Below are 17,748 nucleotides of genomic sequence, written 5' to 3' on the forward strand. Positions count from 1 at the left end.
CCTGCTGAGTAGTATTCTACTCTGGGGACGCTGTTTCTTGTTTTTGCCAATTATGAATAGAGCCGCTAAAAACCTTTGTGTACAAGGCTCTGCAGGCACATGTGTGCCATTTTTCTTGGTAAAACCTACAAATGAGTTTGCGGGGTTGCATGGTAAGTACATGTTTAACTTGCCGAACTATGGCTGTACTATTTGGTATACATTCTTATAAAACAAAGTATGAGAACTTTAAATGCCAGTGTTTGATACTGCTAATTAAAAAATACATATATCGGGACAGCAGATGGTATAGCAGTTACGTCACTGGACTTCAACATGGCTGACCGCAGGTCAAGTCCTGGGCCTGGTGGCTTGAAAATCACGCCAGGCATGTGTGTGTGTGCATGTGTGTGTGTGTGTGCGTGTGGGTGTCGGAGAGCCCAGGGCTAGAATGGAGGAGAAGGGATTGTGGTGTGGCCACCCCCACCCCAGGAGATGATTTCTCACTTTCTATCTCTCTGTCTGGCGACACCCTATAGCAAAAATCTCTCTCAAAATAAACCAACCAACCAAAAACCATGTATCTACTGGCTGGCCTTGTAGCCTAGTAGCTAAGGGAGCCAGATCCCCCATGGCTGATAGAGGGTTGAATCTCAACCCTGAGGACTTAAAGATCACACTTAGCACGTATGCATGCGTGCCCCCAAATCCCAGTAGCTTGGAGAAATGGAGAAGGGATTGTGATGTGATTATGCCCCTTTGGGGTGAGCTTTCTTTCTCCTTCTCTGTCTCTCTGTGGCAAGCATTGCATCCTCTGGCAATTACAAAGTGATTAGCCATTCTAATAGGTAGGTAACAGAAGTCATTGTGGCTTTAATTTTTATTTCTCTAATGACAAACATTTTTCATGTGCTTATTTTCTGGTTACTATATTTAAGTAAAATCTTTTCTGTTTTCCCCTCTCCCCCAAAGAAAAAGCTGTTAAAGAAACTTCTTTTAACTCTTCTTTATCCTCAGACCTATCATCAATGCTACTCTATGAGGTAGGGAAGTTGACCAACTAGGTAAGAAAATGACAAATACAGGTTTAAAATGAGAGTTGACTTACCCCAATTTGCATTTAATCTTACTATTTACAGGGATAAAAAGAGTTTGTTTTTAGAACTGATAAATAAGGTACCATATTTCTTTAAAATGTAAAAATAGTAATGATATTACACAAAGGTTTTTAAAGCAGGAGAAAGACCTATTATCTTACCTTACAGTTCCACTTGTGTTTCAATATTGGTACTCTTTTCCCATACACGTTACAAAAATGAACACTTTTAAAAACTTGAAAAAGTAATGAAAGACCAATAGAGCAATTATAGAAGCACCAGGACTGTCTTAGTTTCACCTTCCAGAGACAGACACCACGTCACGACTCTCAGGCAGGGATACTGAGCAGCGAGACAGGGCAGGAAGGTTACGAGCGTCTCTGGATTACTTCATCTGAACCAAGTTCACTGAAGAAACTGTCACTAAGGGCTTCTTAGAGTCCAGGCGCTCTGCTAACGTCAGTGGTGAAAGAAGACAAAAAGCTTACATCTGGTGGCAGGAGATGGGCACATAAAGGACCCGGATAATGCCATGTGGGGTGAGTACCACGGAGACATGAGCAGTGACAATGTGCAGAGGCTGAGGGAGGGCGACTGAGTGGGGCCGCCCTGCAGGAGGGGAGTGGGGCAGCCTGGCTTCCGCTCCTGGGAGAAGAGAAGTGGGTCTCTGGAGAAACAGACCAAGGCCGACATCAGACTCCGATGTCAGGAACATGGACTCTGACTACTAAGAGCCAGAGGAGCCCTCCTGAAAACAGCGACTTGGCACCCTTCTTAGTTGTCAAATGTGACTCAATGGGTATTCCTCCTCCTCTGCTCCCTCCCTCTGTGTCAGGTTTGATTTTAGAGATGGGGTAACCTCAGATGTGGCTCAGGTTGGCCTCGAACTTGAGATCCTCCTGCCTCAGCCTCCCATGTAGCTGCAGTTATAGGTGCATGCCAATGCTAGTCATTTCTTTCTCTTTTCCTTCTTTTAAGCTATTGCTACAGGGTGTATGCGATTGTCAGAGATGGCGACAGACAGAGACAGAGAGAGAGAGAGACAGACAGACAGACAGAAATAACCCCCAGGGAGAATGGCCATGTAGCAATCCTTTCTTTTCCATTCTCCTCTTGGGATTTTGGGCACACACACACACACACACACACACACACATACACACAGTGTTTTTCAAGCCACTGAATCGGGGACTTGAACTGTGTAGCTGAGCATGCGGGAGCCCGATGCTTTAACCACCACGCCACCAGTTGGCCCTGTACATTTCTTTTTAAACAGACACTGGAGTAAACAGCAGATATGAGGCCGAAGAAAACACACTTTGCTAAGATGTCAGGAAAGCTGCATGTCCACGTCCTGCCCCTCCACACGCCAGTGTCTGTGACTGTCAGAAGGAGGCTCCAGTATTAAGGTCGGGTGGCACTGACAAGAGCGTGCTTGGTGACTCCGTGAGGGGACAGAATGCTGCTCTTCTGAAGTGCTGTAAGTTCTACCCACTGAGGTAAAATGATTAGCGAAATACTAGTCACTACTGAAGTTCCTTCATGTTTTTTCTTTTTCTTTCTTTGTGCATTTTAAGGTGACTTGTACTATTCGCTTTCTAGAGTTTTTTTCCTAATTTCCATGATATGATAAAATATTGATGATTATCAGTCTAAGAACAGTTCATGCTTAAATTGTGTAACTTGAAGGCTAAATCTGAGGATCAAGACTTACTACATTAACCTACCTTCTGCTATAAAATGATCTAATTCAATTTCTGTTTTTTCCCCCAACATTAGCCAGACAGAGAATTAGAGTATTTTTATTAATAAAACAGTATGGAATACGGAATTAATCCTTTGTCTTCACGTTGACAAACCATATGATAAGGTGAAGGTTGCCAACTGTAACCCCACCAGGTGTATTACAATCTGTTTCAAGAAAAGAACACGAAATGAGTAAGCTGGAGTGGGGGTAATGGGGGTAACCTGCAGAGAAACTAGCCTTGGGAAAGTCAAAGAATGAAGCCCTGTCAATTTGCAGACCACCCAGGTGGCAAGCACATCTCACCACAGTAGGAGAGAGAGTATACCCAAATGATTAGCGAAATACTAGTCACTACTGAAGTTCCTTCATGTTTTTTCTTTTTCTTTCTTTGTGCATTTTAAGGTGACTTGTACTATTCGCTTTCTAGAGTTTTTTTTCCTAATTTCCATGATATGATAAAATATTGATGATTATCAGTCTAAGAACAGTTCATGCTTAAATTGTGTAACTTGAAGGCTAAATCTGAGGATCAAGACTTACTACATTAACCTACCTTCTGCTATAAAATGATCTAATTCAATTTCTGTTTTTTCCCCCAACATTAGCCAGACAGAGAATTAGAGTATTTTTATTAATAAAACAGTATGGAATACGGAATTAATCCTTTGTCTTCACGTTGACAAACCATATGATAAGGTGAAGGTTGCCAACTGTAACCCCACCAGGTGTATTACAATCTGTTTCAAGAAAAGAACACGAAATGAGTAAGCTGGAGTGGGGGTAATGGGGGTAACCTGCAGAGAAACTAGCCTTGGGAAAGTCAAAGAATGAAGCCCTGTCAATTTGCAGACCACCCAGGTGGCAAGCACATCTCACCACAGTAGGAGAGAGAGTATACCCAGCTCAATGAAATACTAAGACAGGCTCTGGACTTAAGAGGAGACTAGGACTAGCTGGTGGCATGGTGGTTAAGGTCGCTGGATCCCACATGGGTGACTGCATGGTTCGAGTCTTGGACCGGTAGCTTGGAAAACATGCCAGGCATGAGTGCCCAAAATCCTGAGAAGAGAAAGGGTCATGGCCATCTTCCCTGGGGGGACTTTTCACTCTTTCTCTCTCTCTCCCTCTCCCTGGCAAATGCACATGTGCTACAGCAAGGAAAACATTTTTTTAGAGAAGGAGAAGACGGAAGCCCTGGGTCATGGTGACACGAGGGGCAGATAAGATGCTCGCAGAGCGGGTGGCTTGACAACTTCCTACACTGTTCCTCTAAAAGGGAAGCAGCTGGGAGACTGGTACGTGCGACTCACTATTTCAGAACTTCATTTCAACAGGGCATCACTTAAAGTTTGCCTTTTCTGAATTTATGAGAGACACTGAAAGGCAGAGAAGATTTCAGATAGCATCCGCTTTACAGAAAAAAACCCTTAAGCCCTTCGGAATAACTTCGGGTAACGCCTTTTACAGAAGTAACTTAGAAACGAAAAGCTCGTCGGACTTACCTACTCGCAGGTCCTCTGCTTCTTACGATATGCAATGTAAAAACTAAGAGTTAAAACCAGGACTGTGTCAGTGCACAACCCAAGGAACTGTATGTAGTGGTCTGCACAGACTCCCAGATTGTATCACTATTATGTCAGTTAGTGATAATGGGGGAGTACCTGCCCAAGGTATTACTGCTTATTTGTAGCAACACTAAGGACAGTCCCTTATTTCTGGCAACTACTGATAAATACTCAAAGGATTTGTGGACAGTCAGCGGGACTTGCTTTTCTAGAGAACAGGGAAACAGGTAAGACAGTCTTTATCCTTAAGAAATAAAAGATGAAATTGATTTCAGCTCTCTTTTCCCCAAATTCATTTATTAATAATTAACATATTAATTACACGATTCCTTTCTATTTATTAATGCAAGTCCCTCTGGCCCTCTCTCCTTGCAAACACTTTGCAAGGGTAGTTATTGTATGTGCTTGCTTGAAGGTAGAAAAGTACTGTTTCATTAAGTATACTGTAATTAAACAATTTTACACATTTAGTTTGGCTACATTCCATCTGTATATTTAACAATTCAGATTTTAGAGCATTAATACACATTTCTACCATTTTCCTTGCTTCATAGGAATTTTTTTCTTGATTTCTTATCTCCTTGTTCCTGTGCCCCTGGGGCTCAGTGAATGAGTGGCCGGGCAGGAACTGAGTCCGCCCTGCTGTGGGAAGGGCAGCTCTGAAGTCGGCCTCCTTTGGTTAGAACCCTGGCTTGACCTGGTTATTCTCTGTGCACTCTGGCCAACTTTTTAATTTGTTCTGTGCCTTAGTTTCTTTGTAAAGTGGAAAAATGACAGTACGTATCACATAGTGTGTTGTAAAGATTAAGAATTAATATATGAAAAACACTTTGAGCAGGACGCAGGACACAACACCATGTCGAATAAATGCTGGGTGCCATTGCTAACATGCAGGAGAAGCTGCTTCTGACAATACAATGGTCAGCAAAAAAAGCTTGTAAGATATTTCCCCATGAGAGCTCTCTGCAACAAACAAAAACACACACAACCAGAAGAAAGCCACAGAGAAAGAACAGGAACAGAAGCATGAGACTGACAGCTTCCTGGGTGACTCATGAGTGGGCCTTTCCAGAGACATTTAACTTATACCTTTAAGATGCAAGTGATGGAGTCAGCGGGTGGTATGGTGGTTAAGGTATTGAACTCCCACATGGCTAACTACGGTTCGAGCCCTGACCTGGCAGCTTGAAAATCATGCTCACAATCCCAAAAGGAGAATGGAAGTGAAGGGACTGCAGCATGGCCATGCCCCTAGGGGGGTGATTTCTCACTTTCTCTCTGTCTCTGGCGAGCTCATGTACCCAATAGCAAAAATCTCTTAAAAGATAAAAAAAAAAAAAAAAAAAAAAGCAAGTGGTGGGGTCAGTGGGTGGCATGGTGGTTAGAATGCTGAACTCTTACATGGCCGACCATGGTTTGAGTCCTAGTCCTGGAGGCTTGAAAATCACACCAGGCGATGTGCATGTGTGCCCAAAATCCTAGGAGAAGGGACTACAGGCTGGCCATCCCCTTAGGAGGTAATTTCTCACTTTCCTTCTTTCTGTCTCTCTCTGGCAAGGGCATGCACCCAATGGCAGAAACCTTAAAAAAAAAAAAAAAAGATACAAGCAAGTAGTTAATTAAGAAGGGTAAGAAGGGTAAGTAAATTACTCTTCATTTGCGCCCTTGTCTAAGAGAATCAAAACAGAAACTGAAAAGTCAGAACAGTCACTGAGTGGGCCAGCACACCTTAAGGCCATTCTCTGTCAGGGATGGGGGCTCCACGGGAGAAAGAAGAGGTGGAGGGTGGAACTCGAGCCTGGGAATGCTGGGCACTGACTTTAAGTGCCAGGCAAACAGAGGGCCACACTTGGAGGTGGACATGCCTGCCATGGCACCGGGCAGGAAAACAGCATGGGGAGGGGGCGCCTCGTTCCAAACTGCAGAAAGTGCTGATACTGGAAAATGTCACCCTATCTTGAACGATTCCTACTGTCAGTCTATACTCTGTATCTATATTTAAATAAAGGCCAAACAAAAACCCTGTTGACTATCTAAGCAAATTGTTACAGAAGGATCTGGTAGGCTGTTAATATAAAAGGCCCTGGAGTAGAAGCTAACTTGAGGCTCATGCAACATCAGAACCGGAAGTAACTCCCAAGGTCATACAATCCAACCTTCCTGTTTCCCAGAGGAAAAATGATTCGGGGAGAGTGATCAATTTTCCAAGAACACAGAGCGGTTTGGATGAGAGCTCTCTCAGGTTCAGTGCTCTCGGAGTTCTCATAGAAAGTGATTCTGGAAAATTGAGGGATTTATTCATAGAAGACATTCATTCTGGAGAAATGACATCCCCTGCTATTAAGTCCTGGAAAACAAGCTCTTACTGAGTTGTCACAAAGTCACAAAGGACTCATCAGAGAGTCCCCGGCTGTCCTCACGGGTTCTGAGCAGAGAAAGAGGTTCAGGGACTGAACCACTGTAGAGTGAGGAGACCTATTTCAAGGACCCGCGAGGCCCTCTACCAGTAAGTGTGGTAGGCAGGTGGGTGCACTGGCGGTGGCAGGACTCCTAGTCCTGCTCCCAGCTCAGCCACAAACTGCCACGTGTCACCGTCCCCTGGGGCTGACAGGGAAGAGGCAGACTATTCCTGTCAACTTAAGTTCCTGAGGCTGACCGGAACTCATGACACAGAAGACTGTGGGGCGTGGTGTGACAGGAGCTGGCTAGAACAAAAAGCCTCTCTCCACTCCGACCATAGCACATGGCGAGGGCACGAGGGTGTCCAGGAAGACTGTGAAGCCCTAGGTATTCTAGTACGGGTTTTCCAGCAGCAGAGAGAGATGGAATGTAAATATAACAGTGATAGAAGGGGAGGAAACCAGTGTAGCACTGGAAATGCCTCAAGTTTTTCAGAAAAAAGGTAAAGAGCTAGAGAGCTCACTGACTTTTCTTTTCTTTTTTGAGAGGTTTTTGCTATAGGATACGTGCACTCACCAGAAAGACAGAGAGAGACAGAGAGATAGAAAGTGAGAAATCGCCCCCTGGGGGGGATGGCCACGCCTCAATCCCTTCTCCTCCAGTCTCCTCTCGAGATCTTGGGCATGCACACACATATGCCTGTCATGAGTTTAAACCACCGGGTCCAGGACTCGAACCGCGGTCGCCTACATGGGAGTCCAGCAACATAGCCATTATGCTAACTGCTGGTCCCACTAACTGACTTTTCAAACTGTCAAGTACTATTGGGTTATCAGAAAAGTCATGACATATTTTTCTATGCACAATTGGGTCATGACTTTTCAGATGACCCAATAGAAATGGAAGAATCAGATTTTCTGAGAAACACCAGGTAAGACGGTAAGCAGGTGCACTGGCCTTGAGGGCACTTCCTGGCAGCTGGAAAACTCCCGGAGCCTCAGGACAGCTCGCTCTGCAAATCAGATGCCAACGCCAAAGCAGAGGGTAAGCCTCCTCCTGCGGTTTCCTAGTGGACACTCGCTGTCGCCACGTGGCAATGCTCCTGGTATTTTCAGAAGCGAGGGTACTCTGGGAACCCTGCCAGATGATATTCTCTTTAAATAATCCACTAATGTCTAATTCAAATAAACAAACTATAAAGAAGGTGCTAAATTTAAAAGTCTTATTGCCGAAAGTGACTTAGAAAAAAACACACATACTAGAGGCCAAGTGAAAAGGCTTGACGAAGGATTCCACGTGTTCCGGACGAAACCCTTCCAGGAAGGGCACGCGGGCAGCGGGGCACGGGGCTGCCACCCTACTCTCATCTAATCTCCCGGGAGGTACACATTCGTGGTGGCCCTCGTCCCGTCCCCGAGTGCAGCAGTCAGACTGCTGATGACCCGGGAAGCCAGAGCTGCTGCCCCCTGCTGAGCACCTCAGAGACAGGCAGGGACGCGCTGGGGGAAAACTTTTTGCACGGTGGCTCAGGGCTCCATGGCAATTCTGAGAAGGAGGGGCAGAGTCAGAATCCACCACGGCAAGCCATTTTAAATCAGAATCTTCCCAAGGACAAGGCTGTCTCCTGACAAGCATTTAGAACCACAGCAGAGGTCGGGGTCGACCCCTGTGCTGATAAATACCCAGTGAAGAGCGCGTCTCACATGCCTGGTGCCTGGAAGCCGAGTGAATGGTGGCTGTGATCATTCTCCCTGCCATTCCAGGCAACGGAAGGGCCTTGGGCTTGGGTCCGCCTTATAGATCTTAAAACATACCGGGCCATCGGGAGAGTCGTGACATATTTTTCTGTTTTCCTATGCAAAAATGTGTCATGACTTTTCTGACAAGTGAATAATATTCTTTACTTCAAGCTATACTTGCAAAAGTTATCTGAAATCTAAGGAACAAACCAACAAAACACAGAAAGAGAACATTTTGACTCAGCTATAAAACTGAGATTTCCTAAGGGCAACACATTTGGCATATTGAAAAATAAAATGCACATACTGCAGTTGCAGATTTTATTTCCCTTCCTAACATTTAGATTATATAGCAATGATTCTTCCCAATGAAGAGACTGGAAGTCTTTGCTTTCTTTTAAGATTTGTTGGGTGGAGTTTCACTGTATAGGCCATTAAATACTGCTGAGTATGACCTCAGAATAACAAAAAAAGTGAAAATTATTATTTTACCACATTGGAATACCCAGTACTATTACAATATATAGAGAACTAACATTCAATAATAAGAGGAATTCATGTTTGGAGCCTAGATCCTGGCTTCACAGTTCCTCATATCCTTCTGTTGGGTAAACTGCTTAAATGTTTCTGTAACTCAGTCTCTTTTTTTAGGGAAAGTTAGGACTAGGCCCAGCAGTGGTGGCACAGGAGTAGCACAAATGTTCTTTAATGCTGGAAGGAAGTCACATGGCCAATACTAAAATTCTAAAGGACCGGCACTTAACAAAGGTTTTGTCACGTACGCCAGTGCACTCTGGAGACTGCTGTTTGCACCTGTCGCCGTACCTTGTGGTCCATACTGGCTCATCTGTGGACCGTACGTCCCACTTGAGTTACTCTGCTGAAAGCTGCTGATTCCAGGATGCATCTGGCCCCCAGGAGAGGGGTGGGGTGACATGGATGGTCCTGTCTGCTGAGGTCCATACTGGGACATCGGAGGGTTTCTTTGTGTACCTGCCATAAAACCTGAGCGAGAAAGAAAGGAAAACACATAAGTACAGGTGTTCTGTGGTCGTTGCAGATGTGGACGTGGACGCAGAATCATGTGGATGACGGTGGAGAGCAGGTTGTTCTGCGAGATTCCCCAGAGAACACCCACGGTCTCCCTCCTCCCTACGTGAGGGCCTGGAAGGCACCATGGGGATGCTCGGTCCTAACCCTAAGATGGGATTTAAGCCCGCAGGGGCCCCCCACGAACGATGGGCTTGAATTAGGGCAAGGACAAAGAGGAGAAGAGGGAAGCAGCCTGACCTCTCCCACAGATGAGGCTCCTACACTGAGCAGCAGGAAGAGCTGGGGCCCTTCTCCGCAAATCTACTCCCGTCAGCTGGACACTTGTGCAAGCCGCTCCTGAGCCCGTGCACATTTCCTGAGCCCTGGGCTGCAGCTCTCTGGTCACAGCATCCTCCGTTCTCTCATACCCGGGCAGCACCCAGTTCTCCCCTGCACGGAGCTGCTCTGCTCTGACCTCCTGGGGCAGCAAGTGCTCACCCTGACTCCTCAACAGCCTGCGGGTCTACGGATACTGAGCCACGCTACCCCGACGGGGGTTCTGACCCGGGGCCTGCTGTCCCTGCTCTGCCCAGGCCCCTCCCCAGGGCTCCCTCAGACATGACAGCAAGTCCGTGCCTACCCTGAGTGGTTCCTCGAGTTATTTCCACTTGTACAGAAACCGGGTCCCAGATGCTGCCCCCTCCTGCCCACACACAGCAACGGCCTAATGGCTCTCAGTCCCATGCTTGCCTCCCCGCCCGCCTCCCCTTGCTCTTTCTGGCTCATTTTTCACAAAACTGCCAGAATTACCTTTCAGAAATTAAAAAAAAAATAAAGAACATATCTCTTCCTGCACAATACCTCCCAAGGCATCCCGCTGACGAGGAAAGGTGCCAACACCTGCCCCACCACGGAGGCCTCACATGGTCCGGCGGGTGCCATTCTCACGTTAATCCCATTTCTTCCTCCCTCTGCTGCCCTCCGGGCCCCACCAGCCTTGCTTCCTGGCACTTTCTGCACCCACTGTCTGTTGGCACGTTGTCTTATTCCTGACTTCCTCGTCACCTCTCCTCCCACTAAAACAAATGCCAGCGAGGACAAGGATCAGAGCTGGACGCACGGCCACACCCAGAGGCCTACCCTGCGCCAGTGTGCGGCACACGGAGGAGTAAGGCTGTGTGAAGGCGTAGACGTGCCCAGCCAAGCCTTCAAGCGCAACACAGAAGGGGCCTGGTGGGCAGATATTTCAAATGAGTAAAGAAAACGTGCTCCACCCTAAAGGTGCAGAGCCGTCCTGTGTGTTGGTTGTTCAGGCCGACAGGAGTGTGTGGAGCGCTCTGGGAAATCCTCCCTTGGACAGAAGGCCCCAAGTTAGGACAGGCATCAAAGAAAAGGCGGACATTATCAAACCACAAAGTAACCAGGTGTCGCCTGAAAACCAGCTCAGGAACCAGTGTTGGTGCTGGTGTGCAGGTGTCCGGGTTCCCAGTGAGGGTTCCAGCTGGGGTGCAGGGAGGGGAGGTGCTGCTGGCTCCAGGAGGTCCGCGAGCAGCGGTTTCCTGAGCAAGTCTACAGGGGCCCAGAGCCGGAGCGGAAGATGACACCCAGATCCACAGCGTATTTAACAAGACACTCAGTAAGAAAAAAACTATTTTAACACTGCTTCTGCCTAAGAGAGAGACATAAAAGCAAGCAGAGCTATGCCTTATTATCTTATTTAATTCATTTATAAAGATAAGCCTTATGAAATTGGGCTCAACTGGCAGCTCCCAGATATAAATCAACTTAGAAAATGTTTGCTTTTTCAAATCTGAAAACAAACAGAAGTCAGAGTATTAAAATTACTATAAATTATAGCATCTTAAGATGTTACATGAAATATTTATCTAAGCTTTACTATAAAATTCCCAAGAGTTTCAAATAGCATCTGGTTTGATAAAAACTGTGTGCAATTTGACACGCACTGTGTGGCGCACGCAGCACCCCCCCACCCCGACACACACACACGCACTCTCATGAGGGCGACTGCTTTCCTGTCACCGGCTAAGGAAATAACACGGGTCCTTCCATGAGTATTAAATTCCACCAAGGTGTCCATGCCAAAGGACTTAGGACCTCTGATAAGAGAAAATATTCCTGTTTTTGTTGTTGTCATCTCAGGGACAATTAATACAGGCTTAACGTTTGTTCAAAGGAGTGCTAATAATTATTACACAGGAGAGTTATTTCTTTATTTCTGACTCGGTCCTTATTAATGCATAGATCCTGTTCCACTTCGACTTTCTCAATGAGCACTGGTATTCTGCAGAAAATCAAGTTTGTGAGGAAGCTCTGCATAACCTTAAAGGCAATTCAAATGCAGTGTGTTACAGCATCAGCTACTCCTGTCAGAGGGACATAGTTGAACGGGTGTGGCATCTACCTCCATGAAGAAATGAACACTGGAAAACTTATGTTTTAAATGGCAACACTTACACTGAAAGCCTGTCTGACATTTCCAGTGAGAGTCACCCTCTTCCCTGTGTGGCCCACGACCACGAAAGCGCAGGTGACGGCAGGGCCACCCTACAGTCTGGCTTGTGTCGCGAGCTGAGTCTAGTGGCGGGGTGGGTGTGGAAGTAGAACGGCTGCGGTGCACACTGCATCCCGCGGGCCGTGCGGCCTTAGCCGACCCTCGTTTCCCTAAGCCTGGGCTCGCTCATCGGAAAATGAAGATGGAGTTCCCGTCAGGATCAGCCGGGACGACAGTGAAGACGTCCTGTACTCCGTACGGAGGGACATGTGGGAAGAGGTAACTTTCTGGCTTATCAACTGCCACGAGTGTCTTTTGGGTCTGGAAGATGCCATGTGCTCAGATGCGATTTCTAGCTAGGATGAACACACTAGTTTTTATCTCTACATTTGACTTTTATTTAAATATGTGAGATTCACATTACTCTAGTACTTATGGAACTGCAAATTCCAAAGGGCTGAGAAGGGTTCATTCCAGAAGAAGCTTCCAGCTCTGTCTGCTACCACAGAATGCCCCTGGTCTGTGACAAGGTTTTCAACCTATCCTTTTAAGTTATTTTATAATTTGTGGTTGTGTTTGATTTTGTATCTCTTCTCGTGAGTAAATGTAAACATTGTTTATCAGCTGTTCTTGTTTCCTTTCCTATCTGACCATTTTCTATCAAATTCCAGGGTCTTGTTATTTTTTATGGCTGAGTAGTATTCCATAGAGTATATATACCACACTTTTCCAATCCATTCATCAGTTTGTGGACATTTAGGTTGGTTCCATGTCTTGGCAATAGTGAATAAAGCTGCAATAAACATTGATGTGCAAGCACTTTTCTGACTGAGCGTTCTCCTGTCTTTTGGGTAAATACCCAGAAGTGGGATTGCTGGATCAAATGGTAGTTCTATTTGTAGATCCCTGAGGAACCTCCATATTGTTCTCCACAGTGGTTGAACTAGTTTACATTCCCACCAACAGTGTAGGAGGGTTCCCTTTTCACCACATCCCCGCCAACACTTATCACTTTTTATATTCTTAATCTTTGCCATTCTGACAGGGGTTAGGTGGTATCTCATTGTGGTTTTTATCTGCATTTCCCTTATGATGAGGGATGTCGAGCATTTCCTCATATGCTTTTTGGCTGTTCGTATATCTTCCTTAGAGAGACTTTTGTTCAGCTCACTTTCCCATCTTTTAATCGGGTTAATCATTTTTTTTCGCATAAGGCACTTGAGTTCCCTATGTATTCTGGTTATCAGTCCCTTGTCTGAGGCATATTTGACAAAAATATTTTCCCATTCTGAGGGTTGTCGGTTCACACTTGTTACTGTGTCCTTTGCTGTGCAGAAACTTCTTAGTCTAATATAGTCCCACTTGTCTATTTTAGGGATTATTGCCTTTGCTTTGGGAGTCTTATTTAAGAAGTCTTTGCCTACTCCAATGTCTCCCAGAGTTTCCCCAGCATTTTCCACAAGTAGTTTTATTGTCTGAGGTCTTAGGTTCAGATCTTTGATCCACTTTGAGTTGACTGTTGTTAATGGTGAAAGATGGGGGTTCATAAAAACAGACATGTGGACCAATGGAAGAGAATAGAGACCCCAGAAATAACCCCCAAAGCTTATAGCCAACTGATCTTTGACAAAGGATATCAGTCAATCCATTGGGAAAAGGAAAACCTCTTTAGTAAATGGTGCTGGAAAAACTGGGTATCCACTTGCAGAAAGATGAAACTGAACCCCCAGTGTAGTTTTCACGCTGCTGAGGCTGGACCCTAAACGGCAGCTGGCCATGTGGGATCTGGCTCCCTTAACCCCTAGGCCACAGGGCTGGCCCTTGACTTGTGTTTTTGAAAGCCAATTCTGTCCCGAGTCTTCTCACTTGTTGAAACGGGAAGAGGGGCTCAATAGTCCTGCGAGTACTTCTGGCTCCACGATTTCAGTTTAGATATTTCCTTTCTTAGGAAAAATCTAAATTGGGTTTATAATTTCCAAGTATATTTATGTGGGGATAATCCTTTTCTGTTTGTATAAATCTTCACTTTGAATGAAGTAATTATTTCCCCAAAATAAAATTAAAAACATTTCAGTCAAGAATTTTATATCTACTTATGGCATCATATTTATTTGATTGTATTTTGCTTCTTTTAGAAAGTTACTATAAAACAGCAGCTTGTAACATAGTTTAAGAATAGCAAAACTAACAGCTGAGAAAAAGCAGCTGCATTTCTAAAAGGTGTGACATTTTTCCAGTTACAAGCCATATGAGTTTAGAAAACCAAGCTTTCTAATAAGAAGAATTTAGGAAGTATAAAATAAATTTCCTATATATTAAAAAAGTATATTAAGTTATTAAATGGATTACAGAATTATATATCCCATGTAAATAACATAGGTAAATTTAAACTTTGGGCAAAGTACTAAATCAGGTCATTATGATTTATATTGTACAAAACAAACTTTCTTAGAAAGTCCACATGAAAAGCTTTTTATCTGTAACATAACTCTACAAGTTTTACTGTGTGTGTGTGTGTGTGTGTGTGCACTTGCCAGAGAGAGAGAGAGAGACAGACAGACAGACAAGATAGTGAGAGGGAAAGTGAGAAATCTGCCCCCACCGGGGAGGATGGCCATCTACAATCCCTTCTCCTCCATTCTCCTCCCCTCCTGGGATCTTGGGCATGCACACACATGCACACGCATCCAGCATGATTTTCAAGTCACCGGGTCTGGGACTTGAACTAGATGCCATGTGGGAGTCCAGCAACATAACCACTATGCCCTCTGGGGCCTATACAAGGTTTTTCACAGTATATCTATTTGCTCTGAGGCCTGCATTAGATATACAGACAGTCACACACTGGCATATACCACACTGCAGGTGGAAAGAGGCACATTTCTGATATGAAAATTCAAAGGCTGTCCTCTAGGACATAAACAAAAACAACTTCAAGTGAAAGCTACATCCTTGGAATGAAGGTACCAGCGTGGAACAGGAGAAAGCCACGCTCTGATCTGCTGGAATGAGAAGATGTGGGTCAGAGGCTGCCTCTGCCATTCCACGTGGGCCCCAAGAGCACTTTTGTAAGAAATAGTGAATGCACTTCTTGGCTTGGATTAGAGGATCATTCTGAGCCAAGTAAGCAAAATGTATGTAAAAATGCTTTTCTAAACTGAAAACCACTATGAAATGCTATACAAAGCCATTACTCTCGCCCTTACAGTGAGTCTGTGAGGTCTTTACTCATTATGTGAGCACCCATCAAAGTTATCAAACTGGTAACTCAATTCTCAATAATGTGACACAAATCTACCAGCCTGCCCCAACTGTATTCATGGAATTGCACTAAGAGTAAGAGAATAACGGGACCAGCAGATAGCATAATGGTTATGTCACTGGACTCCCATGTAGTCAACTGTGGTTTGAGTCTTGGACCCAGCAGCTTAAACTTACACCAGGCGCGTGTGCATGCACGCCCCAAATTCTAAGACGAGAATAGAGGAGAAGGGATTGTGGTGTGGCCATCCCTCCAGGGGGTGATTTCTGGCTTTCTGTCTCCCTGTGTCTCTGGTAAGTGCACTACAGCAAAAATATCTCTAAACAAAACAAAACAAAACAAAAACAAAGAGTAAGAGAATAACAACAATCTTTGCTCTTGAGGAATTCAAAATTTAGTTGAACAGAAAATAAACTTTATCAACAGAGGAAAATGATAAAATAAAATTACATAGCAACTTGTGATTTCCTAAGATGAAAAACGGTAACATCTGAGTCAATTGGGACTCAATTCTTTTCTCTTTTACTGACTAATCACTCATTACGGGCCAGGTGCTGGGGATGCAAACAACAGCAAGAGACACAGGGTCTGTCCTCCCAGAGCTTCCACTCTAGCAGAGGAGAGACAGACAGACAGACATGTAGCAAGCAGCTCAGAACAGCCACGTGAAAAGCTTCACAAAAGCACAATGTGGGTGCTATGGTGTACCAGGGAGGACACAATCAGACTGGGCGGAGGGAGGGCTCCTTGAATAAGCCACATTTACACCAGCCCTGAGCCACGTGTGGGAATGATCCAGGCAAACCTACCAAGGTGGCTTCCAAGGAGCTGCCCCATGGCAAAATACGTTGGCTACTGAAGTGGACATCCTGGACACCTATCTGGAAGCGGAAGTTCCTCCTTCAGCTGGGCTCCTCAGATATGTGGTTAGTCCTCTTAAATGGTTGATTTAACATCTTCCCTTCCCCCTTTGTCCAGAGCCCCTTGCTCAGCTACTACATGTCAACAAATGACCACTCCCAGCACAGGAGCAAGCAGTGTGGACTCTTACAACATGCTGCCATTGGACCCATGAGCATCCACGTCCACCCTTACTGCCCTCCTGAGAAGAAGGGAGTCTCCTGCTGTGCCCAAGGCTAAAGCCTGCAGCTGGCTCGGAACCCCCTGTTCTCCGGGCACTCGAGATGAGATCAGATCTCTGACCTGCCAACTGTATCTCTTCAAAGCTGCTCGCTGCCTCTGGATGGCTGAACAGAACACAAGCCCTATTTCTTACTCCGCACATGTGCTTTTCCAACTTCTGGTCAACCCATCTTGCCAACCCCATCCAGGGCCCAGGAGGGTCTCCTCCACTTCCATTTCTCATTGTTCTGAACACCTTGGGCACCTGGTTGTGTCGGACCTGCAAGCCCTGCATGTTCACTCAGCACACATCACTGACTACTCACATTCCAGGCAAAGCGCCGTTTTCTGATCTGCCTAAGCACCCTCCACGTGCTAACAACTTTGCTCATCATGGGCTCACTGACACTTCAGAAATAACCTGAAGACATCGAAGCTCTGAGAGGTTAATTTGCTGAGGCTATTTTCACACATTTCTTTTTACCACAATCCACAATTAATAAACATATTTTACATAACAACACAAATGTTTCCAAGTATATGCAAATGTGTATATATTTACAGTCTATTCACACACGCACATGAGTTCTATGCTTTGCAATATAATTTCTAGCCTTATTATGTGCAATGCACGCTGATACTTCACATGTGAATGACAAACAATCCATTAACAGCAGGCAGCATTTTAGAAACAAAATGCTACATGTGTCCTCCGCTGAGCAAGCTGTCCAGGGGGTGTCTAGGCTATGGCCTCCATGGAACTGCTGTTTTCCTGTCCCATGGCTCTGCCTCATGCTTTATTCCAAGGTGTTCCATGGCCTCCCAGGAAAGTGGACCCTTCCACATCCTTGAAAGCACTATGCAAGGTAGTCACCGGGGCAGAGCAGCTACCATGTGGCAGCAATGCTGGCCCGTGTGTCTCCCTCCCCAGACGGGTACTGTATGAGGTTTCAAACATGCGGCTTTCACAGCCCTCCGAGCACAGTGTCTGGCACATTGGATGGAACCAAATACACACATTTGTGGTGACTAATAATGCCTTTTCTGGGAGAGTCCATTTTATTTTACAAAAGCACCTTCGTAAATCTGATTGGTTCTTCATTGCACAGTGCATCAGAGAATCATTTCCAAAAAGAGGAACACGGACGTTCAAGGAAGGACTGCTGTGAGCAGGAGCAAGTGATGGCCGAAAGCAAGGAAAGGCAGAGAGCGCAGGCCAGCAGCAGGCGGCCCTCGCCCGTGCATCTCCCTGGCACAGCTCCGCCATCTCTGTGGTCTCTAGTCAGGAAGAGC

The 17,748-nt window shown here is 45.5% G+C and overlaps 1 protein-coding gene across 1 annotated transcript in view; it reads right to left on the bottom strand.

Annotated features, from left to right (window-relative positions):
• ARID1B (AT-rich interaction domain 1B) overlaps positions 1–17,748 on the bottom strand; it is a 107,714-nt gene that overhangs the window by 73,178 nt on the left and 16,788 nt on the right. The window contains exon 2 of the mRNA XM_027774692.1: positions 9,353–9,532. Coding sequence (XP_027630493.1) covers positions 9,353–9,532 — 180 coding nt within the window. The remainder of the gene's footprint in view (positions 1–9,352; positions 9,533–17,748) is intronic.

Source organism: Tupaia chinensis, unplaced genomic scaffold, assembly GCF_000334495.1.
Source record: "Tupaia chinensis unplaced genomic scaffold, TupChi_1.0 Scaffold000468_1, whole genome shotgun sequence".
NCBI classification, from domain to species: Eukaryota; Metazoa; Chordata; class Mammalia; order Scandentia; family Tupaiidae; genus Tupaia; species Tupaia belangeri.